Source organism: Pteropus vampyrus, unplaced genomic scaffold (genome assembly GCF_000151845.1).
Source record: "Pteropus vampyrus isolate Shadow unplaced genomic scaffold, Pvam_2.0 Scaffold74, whole genome shotgun sequence".
NCBI lineage: Eukaryota > Metazoa > Chordata > Mammalia > Chiroptera > Pteropodidae > Pteropus > Pteropus vampyrus.
In genome coordinates, this window is record NW_011888855.1 from 913,029 (window position 1) to 929,433 (window position 16,405).

Below are 16,405 nucleotides of genomic sequence, written 5' to 3' on the forward strand. Positions count from 1 at the left end.
CTTCTTGTGCTTTCCTCTCTCTCTCTCTCTCTCTCTCTCTCTCTCTCTCACACACACACACACACACACACACACACACACTCACTCACACCCCCATACTCAGTGCAGTCAGGAAGAGAGGTTCTGATAACAGGAAGTCAGGGAGTACATCCTGAGGTCCCCAAGAGCTTCCGGGCACTGCGACCTTGACGCCAGAGGCGGTGTGGTTGGGGGTTACAGGGTACACAAGGAACATACTTCATGGCAGAATAATAATAATTATTATAATAACAATATCATACATCCAGGACAAACCCAGCTGCCCCAAGCCTGCTGCAAAGTCCATATGTTCAGTAGAGTACAGTGGGTAGAGAGAGGGCTTCCCACCTGCACCCCCAGGCCTTATTCATACCAGTTCTCTGAGGAGGGGCCGGCCCCTCCTCTTGCTCCCTGATGAGACTTGGCACATGGTAGGAAGGCTGGCACTGCCAACGCCACTGCTCTGTGTTGGGCATGCCTGCACAGGGGGCATGGGGGAGGCCCACCTCCGCCCAGTGGCCTGGCTGCAAGGAATGGGTAGACGAGCTGCGAGGGACCAAGTGGTGGCAGCTGTGGGGCATGGCTATTCTGAGCCCCTCTCTCCCGCCTCCTGGCTCTTCCCACGGGCCTGCCCGTGGCAGGAAGGGGCCAGGGACACTCACAGTATAGACAGGGCATGCAGAGTGGGCCCATGGCATGCTTGGCCCGCCAGGTGCCATGCAGCCAGCCTGGACTGTTGGACAACTGTCAGAGGGCCGAGTGGTCAGTGGAGTCCAAGGGGCCCCCCTTGGGCTGGGCTGATGATTCAGTCTGTGGCAGGGCCTCTTGGGAGTTGGGCCGTTGGGCAGGCAGCTGCAGAAATTCTGGAAGCACCAGGTCCTCTTTGCGCAGAAGGCCCCTTTGGTCGTGGGCTCCACTGCATTGTACCCGGTTCAGCAGTTCCACCAGGCCTAGGGGTGGCCACAAAGTCAAGGGGCCCACCCACACAGACTCACCCATGCTATTGCCACAGCCTCTCTGCCCCAGCACCAACGCTGCCTCACTGCTCCCCCACCCCCAGCCCGATCCCAGCCTGCTGGTCCCCCAGCCCTGATGCCCTCTAGCCCTCCTTTTCCAGCCCAATGACATCCAGTTCACTGATGCCACCTTCAATGGTCCCAGCCCATCTGGTCCCCAGTCCCCACCATCTCCCATGTACCTTCAATATCACAGGTCTGTCGCTTCGCAGTGACACTACTGGGCACCTCGGCCAGCGAGTTGAGGGGCAGTGTTGGGGGATGAGTGGCTTTGTCCTGGGTTCTAGGCGGGCCTCCCTGCAAGAACGTGGGGTCAGAGCCACCAGGAGGGGAGGTGCAGCAGGCAGAAGAAGGCACCCCGCCTCTCACTCACCTGGCTGCGGCTGGGGGATGTGTCCCCGGATTCGGAAATCTTCGCACCTGCGGCAGAGAGCACCACCTTTGGTGTTTGCCTCCCCCTTGTACCCCTTTACTCCTGGGCCAAAGCTGTCCTCGAGACAAACCCCAGGCCAACATTCTCTACCTACCTGGAAGAGTGTGCAAAACCAGTCTCTGGGCCGCCACCGAGCTCACTAACTTCCCTAGATCCAGCAGCTGCTTCTCACCTGGCTACGGAACAGGTCAGCAGCCCGCGCGACAGGCAGCCCGCTCCCCACCGCCCCGCCCCGCCCCGCCCCTGCCCCAGGCCCGCTGCCCCGTGGCTCACCCGGCACAGCGCCACCTGTTGCAGGCTCAGGCCGTGCTTCGCCAGGATGGGCTGCAACGCCTCCTGCAGCTGCTTGGTGGGCTTGGCCGAGATCCGCACCACGCGCTGCAGCGCCGCCAACTCGAGCCTGCACGGAACGCTCTGGCTGCGGGGTGGCAGAGAGCCCACCCCACCTTTGCCCCAACCTACCCCTGTCAGCCCCAGGAGGGGGCGGAGCCTGCACGGGGGAGGAAAGCCAGCTTACGCGTGGGGCCCTCGCCTAGGGGGCGAGGGTAGCGCAAAGGGCGGGACCTGCAGGGAAGAACAGCAGCTTGAACACGACCCCCACCCAACCCAAGTCTGGAGGGCGGGGCACTCACTCGAAGGTGATTCTGTTCTCCAGCCGCACTTCCTGGTCCGCCAGCACAGTGCAGTCCTGATCCAGGACCAGGGCCTTCTGCAGATGCCAGGCAGGGTCTGAGTCCCACCCCACCCCCGCCCACCAGTTATCCCCGCTCTCCAAGGAAACCACCTTCACTTCCTCAGTGGCTGCCCTAAGGGTCAGAGGAAGGGCTGATGGGCAGGCGAGCTACAGGGATGTGGATAGAGTAGAGACCAGGCTGGAGTCCGAGCCCGGCATGACCATGGCCACGGAGAAGGGTGGCACGAGTGCTGGACAGACTTGCAAAAAGAACAGTTATGAGAGACATGCGGTGAGGTGGTCATGAGATGGCAGTGGGATTGCTTGGGTAAAGGGGCAGGCTTAGGTCCCGGATCACAGGGCATCTCTTCCTGGCGGAGATAGCTTCTGCCTCTTGGACAGCTGCCTCTTGTCCCTCAGGCACGTGAAACCTGCCCAGACCAGCTGGATGTATTTTCTCCCTCACCACCCACCTTTGGTCAGCCACCCAAGCCTTGTCTCTTTTTGGACACGTGTCCACTTCTCTCCATCCCCACATACTACTGGCACTTCTTGTCTCCTCACTGCAAAGAGGGCTCTTCCCCCCAAAACTGCTGTGAAGACAGGAGAATGTGAAGTGTCTGGCACAGTGCCTGGCACACAGTAGGTACATAAACAGTAGTTGTAGTGATTACCGCCCCCAGAGGCCCTGTTGCCTGCACCAGCCCCAAGCAGGGAGGCAGCCTCTCCCCTGCCATAGGCCTGTGCTGTGCTGCAGGGACAGGTGGAAGGTGGGTGGTGAAGTTATATTTAGCAGACGTGAAAGCTCATCTGTGCTAGGAGGCTGCCCGGGGGCCTGAGAAAATGGGCAGAGCTCTTCCCACTGCTGCCCTCACACTCCCACGCTCTAGGCCCCCAAACATGCCCTGCACATCTTACCCATCTCCAGGCCTTCACTTAAGCTTTTCCCTATGCCTGGAATGTCCTCCCTCCACAGCTCTGACATGCAAACTCCTCTTCATCCTCATCAACTGCTACTTCTTTCAGGAAGCCTTCCCGGGGCCAACCAGAAATGCTTGCTTCACCCCAGGAACTCTCTGGAGGTTCAAGTCCTCCTCCCTGATCACAACCTGCCTGGCTCACCTCAAGCCAGTGGTCCTGGAGGACAGATCTCAGGCTTAGGTCCCTCTGCTCACCTACCTGGCAGGGCCTCAGAACTGTCTACTGGGTGAATGAAATCCTGACGGGTCTTCTGGGATGCAGCATCCTTCCTTTGGATCCCCCTTACTGGATGGTTTAGTTTAGTGAGTTTCCCCTAGACTCCTCTTTAAAGCTATGCTAGTTTGCACCTAAGGGAAAGTTTTTCCTAGATTAGGTGCAGTCGGGTGTTCTTGGTGGCTGAGGAGGTGAGGGCTCCCCCAAATGGTCATTTCTGGGATGGGCAGTCTGAGCTTGGAGTAAAGGGGTTGGGGGATGGGACGGACCAGCTCCAGCAGTGGTTCTCCTACACTGCCTTCCAGAGAGGATCACAGGGAGGAAGACAGGCAAAGCAGGAAAACAGAATGGAGGTGGGGTGGGGGTGGGATTTTAGGGGGTTAAGAGTAGATATCTGAGTTTGAGTGAGGAGTTGATGCTGGGTTGATTTGGCATTTGGCATGGAAGGAGGGGCAGGGTGGAGGAGGGGCCGGAGTTAGGAAGAGGGTGAGAACAGGGGATGGGGTTGAAATTAGGGTTTGTCCAGGGGATTAGGAATGGAATTGGGGTTGAGGTCATAGCTGAGCAGAGACAGGAATGGGGAAGGGATGAGGATCAGGAAGGGAGTTAAGAGTTGGGGACTAGGCCAGGTTCGCACCTGCTCGTTGCCCACCAGGTAGACCTTGATGTCAGGTAGAGAGAGGCCACGTTTCTCACAGATGCCTGCCAGCATGGCACGGATGGTGAGGCCAGGTCGGGCCAGGGCCAAGGAGGCTGTGCCATCGGGCAGGTACACGCAGCAGTACTTCCCTGGCCGGCTTTCGCTCTCACCTTCTGAGCTCCCAAGGCTCTTCCGATGGCTCTGAGTCAAGGCAGGAGTGGGGGGAGGTCACGTGTACACATGCAAGGACATGCAGACTGGAACACAGACGAGTAAATTCACTGGGACACACACGTGCACACATGCGCAAATACACCCAAGAGCATACCTGTAGGCAGGCAAGATTGCCCTCCTACAGGAACACGTGTAATCACACAGGCATGTGGGCACCCACTGACCCCCACATGCACTGTGTTCATCTGGGCACCCACACGTGCATACTCATCAGCTGAAAAGGATGTGCACCCATGACATGCATGGGGACAATGTGGTGACGACAGGAAGAAAGTAAGGAGGCTGAGGGGTTGGCTGTGGGGAGTAAGGGAAGGAGACTAAGTGGAGATGGTAACTGAGAATGATGGCGGCCACACGAAGGGGCCTGAGTAGTGGCCCTAGCCCGCATTTCATCTCCCTCGCAGTTGCTCACCTCAGATTTGCTGCTGACGAAGGCAAGGAAGCCAAGGTCCAGACTGGCCGAGGAGTTCAGGGAGCCCTGGGACTCTCGTCGCAAAGCCGAGTTTGCTGCCGTACCTGCTAGTTCTAGGGAGAGGGAGAAATGAGCAGGGCAGCCCCCTGCCCCACCCCACCCCTCTACTGAGGCCCTTGCCAGCCGGCGGACCCTGTTGGAGCTCTCCTGCATGGGTCTAACGTGGTTTGGGTTCCCGCAAGCGTCGCTACTGAGGGGGCTTCCCAAACTTCCGGGGTTTAGCCTGGAATTCAAACACGGTGGTCACAAGGACCTGCATTTATTTCAGTTTTCACAGACTTACGGACTGTAAGAGAAGTAGGAGGAAGGCGGCATTCTCAAGAGTTGCCCAAACTCCCGCCCCCACTCTGCTCTGTGGCCCACTTCTGCCCTCACCCCTGCGGAAAGACTTGCGGAGCGGGCGGCCCCCAGGGCCCTCAGCGGGCGGCAGCTGCCCCAACTCCTCCACACCCAGCGGCAGTGACTTCCCGGGCTTCAGCTTCGGCTTCTGCGGGTACAGGGAAGACGCTGGCACCAGGCCGGGACCTAACCCGCACGCAGACGGTGGGCGACCCCCGCAGATCTGCACCGGCCCCCTGCCCGCGACAGCCCCTGGTCGGCACCTTTCTCGTAGGGTCTGGGCTGCAGAGGCGCGAGGAGCCGGGTTCCCGCAGGGGGCGCCCCTCGGCCTCCGCCAGGAGGCACTCGCGGTACAGCGGGGACTTGACGAAACGCGCATAGCTGTCGAACTTCATCAAGTTGAAGATCTGCGGGGCGGGCGCCGGGGTGGTGAGCCAAAATCCCAGACGAGGCCCCCGGGGTTGACGGCGCTCTCGCCTTGGCTAATCCTTAGCCCCTTCCATCCCCTTCCAAGGCCCAGGCCCCGCCCCTACTCTTTTCTCCGCCCACACCTCTGCTCGCCCCCTCCCTTGGCCCCCTCCTTTGGCCCCTCCCTTGGCCCCTCCTACAGCCTCTGGTACCTACCTCTAACCCACTCCCTGTCCCCTCATTTATTTGGCTTGGTACCCACACCCAAATTTTCCCCCGATCCCACCCCACCGCACTCCTCATCACCCATCCCACGCCGCTCAGGCTCAGCCTCTGGATCTGGCCCCGCCTCTGCTCCACTGAGCTCCCTTCCAAGGCCACGCCCTCTCACCTGCAGCTGCTGTTCTCGAAACATATCTGGTCGGGGCTCAGCCAGTACCTCTTCGCCAAGCCAGGCCTGCCGGTCGATGTTCACGGGGCTCAGTGCCTGGCTAGACAGGAACTCCTCGTAGATGTTGCGGGCCTCCTGAGCTAGCTAGGGCACGAGGGTCAGGAGGTATCAGAGGCACTGCCCAGGTCCTGGTCTCACCTCTCTGCCCCAGCTCCTCCTTCCCCTACCTGCTGGATGTCGCTGGCAGGGATCTGCTGGAATCGCTCGCAGGCCTTCCAGAAAGTCAGGTTCTCGGCACTGAACTCTTTCTTCAGGAACTCCTGGGGTGGGGGTGGGGGGGTGGGGAGAAGGAAGAGACAGTCAGAGTCACAGAGACCCAGTTAGGGGATGTGGTCAAAGAGATTGGAATAGAGACATAGGGCGAAGAGGCCAAGCCAGACAGACAGATGGGGCCTTATCTGGAGGCACAGGGAGAAAATGAGAGGCAGAAACAAGGACAGAGAGAAGCAAAGTTCCTAGCTGGGAGAAGAGGAAGAGGATGCCAAAGAAAGGCTGGAAGAGGCAGCTGACAGAGGAGTCCCACTGGCCAGCCTGAAGCTCCATCCATGCCCTCTCCCATGCCCCCCTCCCCTGCACCCTGTAGTGGCTGGCCACTGCTGTCCACCCTCCCTATCCCACCCCAGGGCTTACAGTGAAGTAAGCCAGGCCCAGCTGGTCCTGAAGCAGCCGCTCGAAGGACAGGCCCCAGCTGGCCACAGGCTGCTCCTCAGTGGGGAAGGGGCTGCTGGGGCCACTGGGGAGGCTGTGGATGCTGAGGGAGCTGCCTCGGCCCTCACCCTGGCCCTGGGGCCCTGCCGTGCTGCTTAGCTCTGCAGAGAGATAGACAAGTAGAGGTGAGCCTTGTGGCCTTCCCCAGCCTTTGGCCCGACCCCATCTGCAGATACTTTCCATGGAAGGATAGCAAGTGGCAGGGGTATCCTTACCTCATTTTCACATACACTATCCCCACCCCCAGCCAGGCTTCCTCCCCACACCGTCACTTACCTCCATCTGAGACAGCCAGAACCTACAAGAGACCCGAGAGAGAAAATCAGAGAAAATCAGAGTGGATTCTCAAAGACAGTTCTGGGCCCGGCCCCCAGGCCTGGAGCTGTGTCTTCCTCTGCTCAGAGGAGGCCATGTTGGGCTTTCTCAGTCAGGTCACTGCTTACTCAAGGTTTTACTTAGGCTGTTCCCAGCTCCCCTTCCATCATGTGCCAACCCCTGTATGCTGGGACTTATGCCTGTTGTCCTCTAGTTGCCCTTGGCTCCCTCTTCCTCCAGCACCCGCTGGGTGAGCCCAGGTGTATATATAGCATGGTGGGTAGGAGCACAGACTTTGAATCCTGTCTCTGCTACTTATTAGCTATATGACTCGTTTGTCTCCATCTGGAAATGAGGATGATGATAACAATAGTAATTTACTTTCTGGGGCTGTTGTAAGGACCAAATCAGTTTAAAGTTTTTGCAACATCTGGAACAGTGGCCAGCATGTGGGAAGCGCTATATCCATGTTTGCTGTTGTCTTTGAGGAAGGAGAGGTGTCTCTGGAGCTGATGATCTCCTTTTTGCAACTGTTTCCTCTTGGGGCCTAGGGTCTCCCTTGGGTCCCTCTGCATGTCCTTGGGGAGGGCACAGGATGCTATTTTATAGTACAGAGCAGTGGTTCTCAAATTTCAATGTGCATTAAGATGACTGGGTGGGCCCCACCTGCAGTGATTCAGGTTCAGTAGGTCCAGGATGGGGCCTGAGACTCTCCATTGCTAACAAGCTCCTAGGCGAGCTTGCTGCTGCTGCTGGTCCATGGACCACACCGTGAGTAGCAGTGCTGTAGAGGCCAACTCCATCTTTCCCCTCCCCCTAACCCCACAATTCTGGCTTCTCTGGGAATCCCAACTATTAGTGAAACAGAAAAATCCTCCTTTCAAAACGACTCTTGCTTAGTCTTCCTACCTTTCTAGCAGCTCCTGCAGCTTCTTCATCATTTCCCACCCATGTAGCGTGGCTTCTACCCCTTCCTGATTCTGTCCTGGGCCCTTTCTCCCACCCATGTCTCCCCAGCTCCAAACACTCATAGCCAACATTCCTGCTAACGTCTCTGCCCAAATGTCTCACAAGCCCTTCAAACTCAGTCATTCCCAAATGGAAGCCACCACAGCAGGGCACCCAACCAGTTACCCTGCATTTCGTCTTTCTTCTCATTGCCTGAACCCCCAACATCAGGGCTTGATTCATCCCCAATCCCTCCTTCTCCTACCTCTTACATTTTCACTAGGCCCTGTCATGGGAGCTTCTGCCACCTGCCCCTTCTTTCCACCTCCACTGGAAACAGGTCTGCAAACCCCTCTTCCCTCAGGAAGCCTCTCTCTGCCCTCCCAGATGCAATCTCCTTCTCTGCTCCCCGCTCGCTTCTAGGGCACTCAGGTGACACACAAGTGGGCTGGAGCCAGCCTGCAAATATGTAGGACATTACTACTATCTTGGCCCTCAAAACGTTGTTTTTCTTTTTAAGTTTAAAGAGGTTTCCCACATTTTAAAATCAGGAGTTTTATGGAAAATCCCAGCTTTATCTCCCCTTTAAGACTGTAATGCCGCAGCTACCCTGAGCTTCTTCTAGGATGGCAACCTTGGCTGGCACTGAGCAGCAACCAGTGCCTAGAAGGGGCTCAGGCTTTCCTCAGTGGTCTCTGGGGCCAGTTTGATGCATATTTATTACTTATGGAAACAGGCACTGCCTTGGACTGCATGAGTTCAAATATCTACTTTGCAACTTTGGACAGGGTACTTCACCTCTCTGTGCCTGTTTTTTCCTCAATATAAGTGGGGTAGATAATGGTCCTGATTTCAAAGGGTTGCTGTGATTAAATAAGTTAAATATATATAAAGAACTCAGAACACTAACTGGCATGTGTAAATATTCAAGGAACATTACTATTGTTGTCATTGTTATATTAGTGTTGGTGTCTGACCCTGATTCCACTTTCGAGTTTGCGAACCTTGCCGTAGAGGAAAAAGCTCAAGTGTCAGGGTCTGTCAGACCCAAGTTCAAATCTCAACCCTGACCTTTTCTAGTTTCATAACCATGGGATCCTCCCTGAGCCCGTCTCTCACCTGGAGCACTGGGATAAAATGATGCTGAGGAGGAGGGAAAGTTTGCACAGGGCATGGTTGGGCCTGGAACCGGCGGTCCCTGGCATGGCCTGCCCCCTACACCCCACTCCTCCTGCCTCTGTTCTCCCCCATCTGACAGCTTTATCTAACTCATCTCCCAAGGCTGCAGGAGAAAATCCCAACTCCTGGGGTGTGTGAGGACAATGGTGTCCCTTCCAGCTTGTTCTCTCCCTTCCTCATCCTGGCACCTGCACGCCCAGGCTGCTCTGCGGCTGTTCCCAGACTTAGCCCCACCATCTGTGCCTTCCCTCAGGTCTCGAGACCCACTCTGACTCTCCTCCCCATGGCCCACCTGGCCCTGCCTCCTTCTGCATTCAACTGTCTTTCTCTGGCTTGCCCTCCGACCCAGGACTCAGCCTCTCCCTTGCTTAAAACCCACCATGGCGGCTGGGGCAGGCCAGGACCCTGGAGAGGGCAAAGAACCCTGAGCTGAAGCCAGCCCTCACTCCAACTTTGCTTTATTTTTTGCATTAGCTCAAATAGATTTTCTGCATCTTTAGGTGGGGCCAGCTCACAAGTCTTCCCCAGGCACCACTCCCTGCCCTGGGAGGCAGAGCAGGTGCTGGGTTATAGCACCTGCTCTGACTAATGAACCCCTCCAGCACCCCCTTCCACCCTACCCTTTATCAAACTTCTTTGTTTTCTCTGCACCCCTACTCCACCTTCTTGCTTTGCTGTTTCCTCTGCCTGGGTGGGTATGTACTCCTGCTCCCCCACCCAACAGCTCTCCAATCTCTGCCCATTGATATAAGTCACCTTCAAACACTAGCTGCCCCAAATCCCCCTACTCGCTAATCTTCTGCCCACTCATGTCTGGGCCTCTCTCCTCTGCAAGTCGGGTGGCTCCCGGAGGGCCAGGTCTGGTTTGTAGGAGGCAACCAACCCAAACTTCCTCCCACGAAGCACCCTCCTTGTCCTGGTGTTTCCAAGCAGCCATCAGGGCCCTGAGCAGCCCTTTTCTCCCCTCCCATGTGACCCCAGCATGCCGCACCAGGTGATGAACACCCCAAGTCTGCAGCCTGCAGTTCACCTTCCTGAGCCTCTCTTACCCCATTGTTTGTTGGTCTGCATGGTTGGAGCTGAGAGGGGTAGGGACCAAGATCCAGAGGTGGGAGGGGACAGGGATGGAGTTCCAGTTCCAGTTTCATTCCCAGGCAAGTAACTTTCCTTCTCTGGGCCTCAGTTTCCCCCTAGATAGCATGGGGCTCAGCATTCCCAATCTACTGGAGCTGCTGGGAAGGGCAAACGAGGCCCGTATGTGAAAGCAACAGGCATGCAGCGGTCAGGGGCTCCGCTGACCTTATGCTGATGCCTCTGACTGGGCTGCAACCTGCCCGGGCTCCCATGCCTAGGGAAATTGTGCCAAGCAGGGCTGGCCTCGCCCCACCCCAGCCTGCCTGAAGAGAAGTGGCAAGTGGATGAGAGAAAAGGGGAAGGGAGGATGAGGAAGGGTGTGGTGGCCAGCGGCACTCCTGACCCACGGTTTGGCCTCAGTTTGCCATATTTTTTCTTAGGACATGGGCCTTGGGGAGCCACTGGTATCTGAGAATTTAGACTAAGGTGAGGGCAACCCAGCATTTCCTGAACTCCAATCGTGTGACAGGCACTCTGACAGCACCTGTCTTTGTTCTCACTCCATCCTTACATCTTGATCCTGTGTGGTAGCCATTTTTACTCCCATCTCACAAGTGGGGAAACCTAGGCCCAAAGAAGTCACACAGCTGGGAAGTGGCTGAGCCGAAATCATAATTCAAGTGTGCTTGACGCTGGAGCCTAAGGTCTTCCTTGTACTAAGCTGCCTCCCTGGGTGGACAGGAGATGTCCCATGGGATCTGGGGGAACCAGGGTCTCAGTCTTTTGGCCACAGGTAGGCAAGGTCAATTGGAGGTAAAGGGTCCAGGGGCTCATCTTGAACTCTGACCTCTGGAGGGGTCGGACGTCAAAAGGAGGCTCAATTTACTGAGCATCTTCTGTGCTGGGCACTCTGTACCATCATCTTATTTCATCCTAGCTGGGGAAATGAGACCCTGAGATCCTCTCTGGGTATACCCACAGAGTCCCCTGGGAGCCTGGCCCCTTCAGCTTGAGCCAGCCTTTTGGAACTGACCCCAGCCTTGGCCCCTCTGTAAGGTCACCCTGCCCCCCAAGGCCTGGCCCTGAGCTGAATGGCCAAGAGGTACAGTGGGCTTTGCCTTGCAGGTCTCCTTGTCAGGTGCAGAAGACGAACTGGGCCTCCTGAGAGAGACAGGACACAATAACCGCCCCTTCCCAGTGTCCCCCCACATCTAGCCCTCTTGCCCAGCCATGCCCTTCTCCAGCTGGCACACTCTTTCAGGACTCCTTCTATGCCACAGGACACCAAGTGAGCAGGGGAGGGGTTAGTCTTCCCTCCCCAGGTCCCCCTCAAGCTTTCTCTATCCATGACCAGTGGCTGTTAGTCAAATCTGAATTTTATTCTGGTTTTTGTGCCCATGTCTTTTGTGTCTTGCCAGACCGGGAGCCGCTTGAGGGCAGGGGCAGGGTGATGGGCCTGGGTCTTGAGTGCCTGGGACAGGGCCGGCATAGGGCAGGCCCTAAGGAGGGGTTGTTGAATAAATGAGTGAATGAACAAATGAAGTGGCAGTTGGGGCTGTGTGACATCTTCGGGAGGGAGGTGGGGAGCCATCTCTAAGTGACAGGTTTCATTGCAACTGTCTGAAAAACAGAATGGCAGAAAGATGAGGCTGACAAATGAAGCTGCCTCTGCAGGGGATGATGGTGGGTGGGGTGGCGGCAGGGGGAGGTGGGGGAGGACAGAGCCAGGCAACCTGGGGAGGCTGAGGAGCCCTGGCATTGAGTCAATCAGCTGGATCCCTCTGCTCACCAGCTGCCCTCAGGAAGTCGTATACTCCTCTGAGCCTCCATCAGGAGGTAATTCATGGAAGCAGCCAGGTGTCTGGCTCACAGGTGTCTCTTTCTGTGCACATCCCTGTTGCAGATGCCCATGCCTGTCTGTCTCTCCCTGTCTCAGCTGAGCATGGCCCCATAAAGCTCCTGATGACCAGCAAGTGGCCAATCTGTGGCCCTTGGGATTCCCAGAGATGGTACAGAGCATTCAGAACAACCCCAGGAGGGCAAAGATAAACCTGTGTGTGCAGGTTGCTGAGAGGAGCCAGGGTGCCCATGGGCTTGCAGGGGCTGGGGCCAGAGCTTGGGTGCCTTCCCTGCTCTGGATGATTTTGGGTAGGGCAGCCATGGTTGATACGGGCAGGGCAGGGGCTGGGTCTGTCTCTGGACCCCATGCTGCCCTGTTGGGTGGGCATGGGAATGAGCATGGTCCCCCTTGGCTTGGACACCCAAGTGTCATGCCTCTGGGTGGGAATGTGAGGCCCACAGGTTCTCGAACTTTCAGTTAGGTCGACATTAGAGACAGTAAGGTGGGAACTGACCAGCTTGGAGGGATCTCCTCTATCACCCAGCTAGCCTGGGGTTGGGCCATAAAGAAATGCTGAAAGAAGGAGAGATGGAGACAGAGCTTGAGAATTAGGAGGCAGGAGTGGGGTTGGGGGTGGCTCAGCTTCTTGGTGAGACAGGGCATCCTTGAAGAGGAGCTAAGAATGAAGGGAGGAGTTGGGCTGGCATTTGTGGAGCCCTTGCACACAATGGGTCAGGGGCCTCATATTCACCATTCCACTTAATCATCTGAATAAGTCTTCAAGATTTGTTCTAATCTCATTTTACAGCTGAAGAAACTGAGGGTCAGAGAGGATCCCCTAGGAAGGGACAACAGACCAGAGACTGGAACCCAGGTCTTCCTAGACCCATCGGCTTTGTCCCACAGTACTGGGCTGAGGCCAGGTGAAAGGCTAGGACACAGCCTCGCCTTCCTGGGGTTGTTAGGAGGAATTGGTATCCGAGGGAGAGAAGGAAGGCCCAGCACAGCCTGCCCCAGCTGCTGAATGAATAAAGAAGCTGGACCTTCCAAGGGCAGCTTTGACCCAGAGGCCAAGCAGCCAGGGAGAGGGTTTAGGAGGTGGAGCAGCAGCAGCAGCTAGGGGCATACTGGTGCCCAGCAACCCCTCCCTTCCTGGTAGCCCAGGAGTAAAAGAGACAAAAGCTGCACCAACCTGGCCTGACCCTGCTGATCCATATCAAGCTGCCCAAACACTGCTAGTTCTGGCAGATAGCCTCTGGAGCACGTTCAGCTGCAGGGCAGTTGACTGACCCAGTGAGGGCTGCCTCTTACCTGACCTCGGGCATCAGGACATCAGGTGAGAAGGAGAGAACAGAAGCTAAATGAGGTATGGGGGCTTGGACCACCAAGGGAGTATGCAGGGGGCAAGGGGCATGCTAGGATGCAGGCAGCCCCAGATGATATCAAAGTAGCAGGAGAGGGAGCAGTAGGGGCTGGACCACAAGCTTGTGCCCGCTGTGCTCTGGTCTCATCCCTAGGTTGCCCCAGGTCCCCAATAGGCCAATCTGGAAGGTCCCGGGGTGAGGATACCAGGTCCTACCTCCTGCTGTTATCTGTACCCAACTTCTCCGGCCTGCTAGCAGCATGCAGGCTCTTGCCCAGCCCTGCCGGGTGTGCTCCTGGGCTCCACCCTGGGTGTGCCTACCCCTCCCCATGGGCTCGGCTTGAAGCCCGCACTCACCATGCGCCCGTTGGGGACGCCCAGATGCTTGGGCTTCCCTGGCATGCCTTTGCTGTTCACCGGTCCCCGCCTCGGGGGGTGCCCACCATGGGGACTGTGGGCAGCACCGGCCGGAGCTTGCAAGGTGGCAGGCAGGCGGCGGAGAGAGCCCGGCTCCGCTCCTGCGGGCCCTCACATCCTGAAACACCAGCTCACTACCTCTTTTCTCTGCCACAGGAAGTGTCTCTATAGAAACCGAACCACAGAAAGAAGCAAGGTCTAAGAGAGCGAACGCCTCTTCCTACACACACATACACACACACTCACACACACACACACACACACACACACACACATGCCACCAACGCAACCTTGGCAGCGCCCCACTTCAGAGTCCTCTATGTGCCCAGTGAGGAGCCCATCCTGATCTGGCTCAGCCTAGGGAGTGCCAAGGTCATGTTTGGGTACACAGAAGGGCATGTTCACACACCTAGGCACCTTTGGACACCCTGGCAGGGGCTCCCGTGGACATTTGTACATATGCACTGAGTATCCACACGTGGTCCTTACTCAGCAAACACTTATCTCACACCTGCTGTGTGCTGGGCATGTGCACACTCGGCACCCCTCCCCCAGGCAGTCGCGCCTGTGCAGTTACTACCTCTATCCCCAGACACTTCCCAAACATGTGCCCAGGTGTGCAGACAGATGGACATTCACCTTGCACACATAGTTATGCACATACAGACCATTCAGGTGTGCATGTCATAAACACACAGGCTCTTCCTTGTAGGGACCAATTAGTGTTCAGTCATATGTATGCAGTCCTGTGGATAGGTACATGTGACAGGCACACCTGCTCATGTGTATACCCACACTCAACCACCCAGGCAGGAGTACAGATCAGGTGTATCTGTGCCCAAAGACACATGTGCATTCACAGTTCACTCACTTACATACAAATCCCACCTCGGTATAGCCCTGTCAACTAAAGAGTGCCACCCTGCCCTCTCAGCCTGGCCCAGTCTCAGATGAACTTGGTCCTTAGCCAGAGTCCTGAGTTTGCCTCTTTCTTACCCATGCATGTACCCACTACAGGACTTGTATTTTACTTTAAGTATGGACTTAGAGCCCTCAAGTCACCCATCATTCCAGTTTGGGTCCCTCTCTACGGAGACAAGGTGACACCCCCTTAGCCAGAGAAACCGACATTGACCACTCTCATGCTTAAAACCATCCCATTGCCTTCTGGAAAAAGGTCATGTTCCTTGGCTGGGTTGAAAGGCCCTTGGAGTTCTGGCCTCAGTCAAACTCTCTCATACCACTCTTGGGATGTTCCAAACTGTTTGCCTTCCTTATGCTTTCAGGCATCCACCCCTGCCTTTGCATTTCCCGTCCCCTCTGCCTGAGGCTGCCTTTCTCCTTTCTGGTAAATTACTCTTTCTTCATGATCCAATTCTAGGTTCTAAAACAAATATTCATTTTTTGTCAATTATTTATTAATCACTCCCTACGTGCCAAGCACTGTTGTAGATGCTGGGGGTTCAGTAATGGAGGTCTAGTGGAATGTACATGTCCTTTTTGTTCAGATATGGGTAAATCTCTGGAAGGGTAGATCCCTTGGGAGAGGAGTGGCAGAGGACTCTTGTACATATGTCTGTACTATATATATATATATATATATATGAATGTATAATTTAATTAAAAAAGCTCATTAAAAATATATGTAAAATAGAAAAGATGTCGATACTTAATCCTGAATAAGTTCATTCATTCAAAAGGGAAGCTCCTTAAAGTAAAATAAAAAAGCAAACAACTAAGATTCTATCCTGTGATCTATGACAGGGGTCATTAATTCAAAAGTTAGAGGGGCCAGACAGGTGCTGTAAATTAGTGGCCAGTGTGTAGACTGGCTTTGAAGAGGAAGACATTTGTAGGAGGAACAGCCTTAGTGTGGGCTTAGTGTGGTTGGATCTCCCCATTTTCCCAGAGAAACTGGAAATTTGGATTTCTAATGTGAATTTAAGATTCCTCATTTAAAGATATCGGTAGTTAAATCGTTTATTGAAATAGCATTAGGTAAAACAGAGCTCTATTTGGCGGCGGGCCATCAGTTTTTGACTTTTGATCCGCAGTCAGCTTTCCTACACCTTTCGTGGACACTTCTTGCTGTACCGGACAGGCATTACTATCGTTTGGATCTCGATGCGTCTCAGCCATTATTGGGGTCCCGAGACAGAGTCTAGGTCTGCCCTCCTGCTTAAATCCGACAGCCTTGAGGAGCTGTGAGTAGTGGACGCCCTCAAATCAGTGGGAATTCTGTCTTTAAAGGCAGGAAGGTGCGGGCGAAGCCAGAGCCAGCTAACGGCTCGCCAGGCGTGATGGAGGTGGGGGAGGGGAGTGTCACCCAGTGAGTCCAAAACGGCGCGAGAGTTGGAATTCAGGCCTCCGTCTTCAACTCCTTTTTCCCCCGGACTTGGGAAAGGTTACTGCAGGGACACGATCAATGGCCTGAGGCTGAGGGCGTTGTAATCTCCATTTGTCCAGCCCGCGCTAGCAGCCACCAAAACTACAAGTTCCAGCATGCCGCGCTTCGCAGAGGACCCTCGTGCTGCCCCCGACTCAAACCATCCCTCTGTTCCCCATTGGCTCACACACTTAACGTGCTGTTCCATGATTGGTTGTGCCTCGTAAGAACCCTTTGCTGAGGTTAGGCGGCCGGTGCGCGGGGCAGCCAAGGAGACAGAACTGCACTGGACCAGGA

At 55.7% G+C, this 16,405-nt stretch overlaps 1 protein-coding gene across 3 annotated transcripts; it reads right to left on the reverse strand.

Annotated features, from left to right (window-relative positions):
- Positions 1–243: 243 nt before the first annotated feature.
- Positions 244–16,396, reverse strand: RGS14 (regulator of G protein signaling 14). 3 transcript variants are annotated; one of them, XR_002780890.1, is made up of 17 exons: positions 16,298–16,349; positions 13,663–13,887; positions 6,863–6,884; positions 6,509–6,687; positions 6,046–6,138; positions 5,819–5,962; positions 5,283–5,426; positions 5,056–5,167; positions 4,621–4,733; positions 3,972–4,175; positions 2,100–2,176; positions 1,741–1,867; positions 1,562–1,643; positions 1,408–1,454; positions 1,217–1,331; positions 681–968; positions 544–564 (listed from the first exon to the last, which is right to left on the reverse strand). XR_002780890.1 is itself a non-coding variant. In XM_011362205.2 (16 exons), the coding sequence occupies exons 2-16, from the start codon at positions 13,705–13,707 to the stop codon at positions 766–768; spliced, it is 1,707 nt and encodes a 568-aa protein (XP_011360507.1). In that variant the 5' UTR covers positions 13,708–13,887; positions 16,300–16,396; the 3' UTR covers positions 244–765. The 3 variants fall into 3 exon arrangements, 2 of the variants coding, with proteins under 2 accessions (XP_011360507.1, XP_011360508.1); XM_011362205.2 differs by having other exon boundaries at positions 244–968; positions 16,300–16,396; XM_011362206.2 differs by having other exon boundaries at positions 244–968; positions 4,621–4,727.
- Positions 16,397–16,405: the final 9 nt, after the last annotated feature.

Coding starts and splice junctions, on each gene's coding strand:
- RGS14 (XM_011362205.2), bottom strand. CDS start 13,707: ATGCCAGGGAAGCCCAAGCATCTGGGCGTCCCCAACGGGCGCATG. Junction 6,885..13,662: donor GCGTCCCCAACGGGCGCATG/GTGAGTGCGGGC, acceptor GGTCTCTTGTAG/GTTCTGGCTGTCTCAGATGG. Junction 1,332..1,407: donor CATCCCCCAGCCGCAGCCAG/GTGAGTGAGAGG, acceptor ACGTTCTTGCAG/GGAGGCCCGCCTAGAACCCA.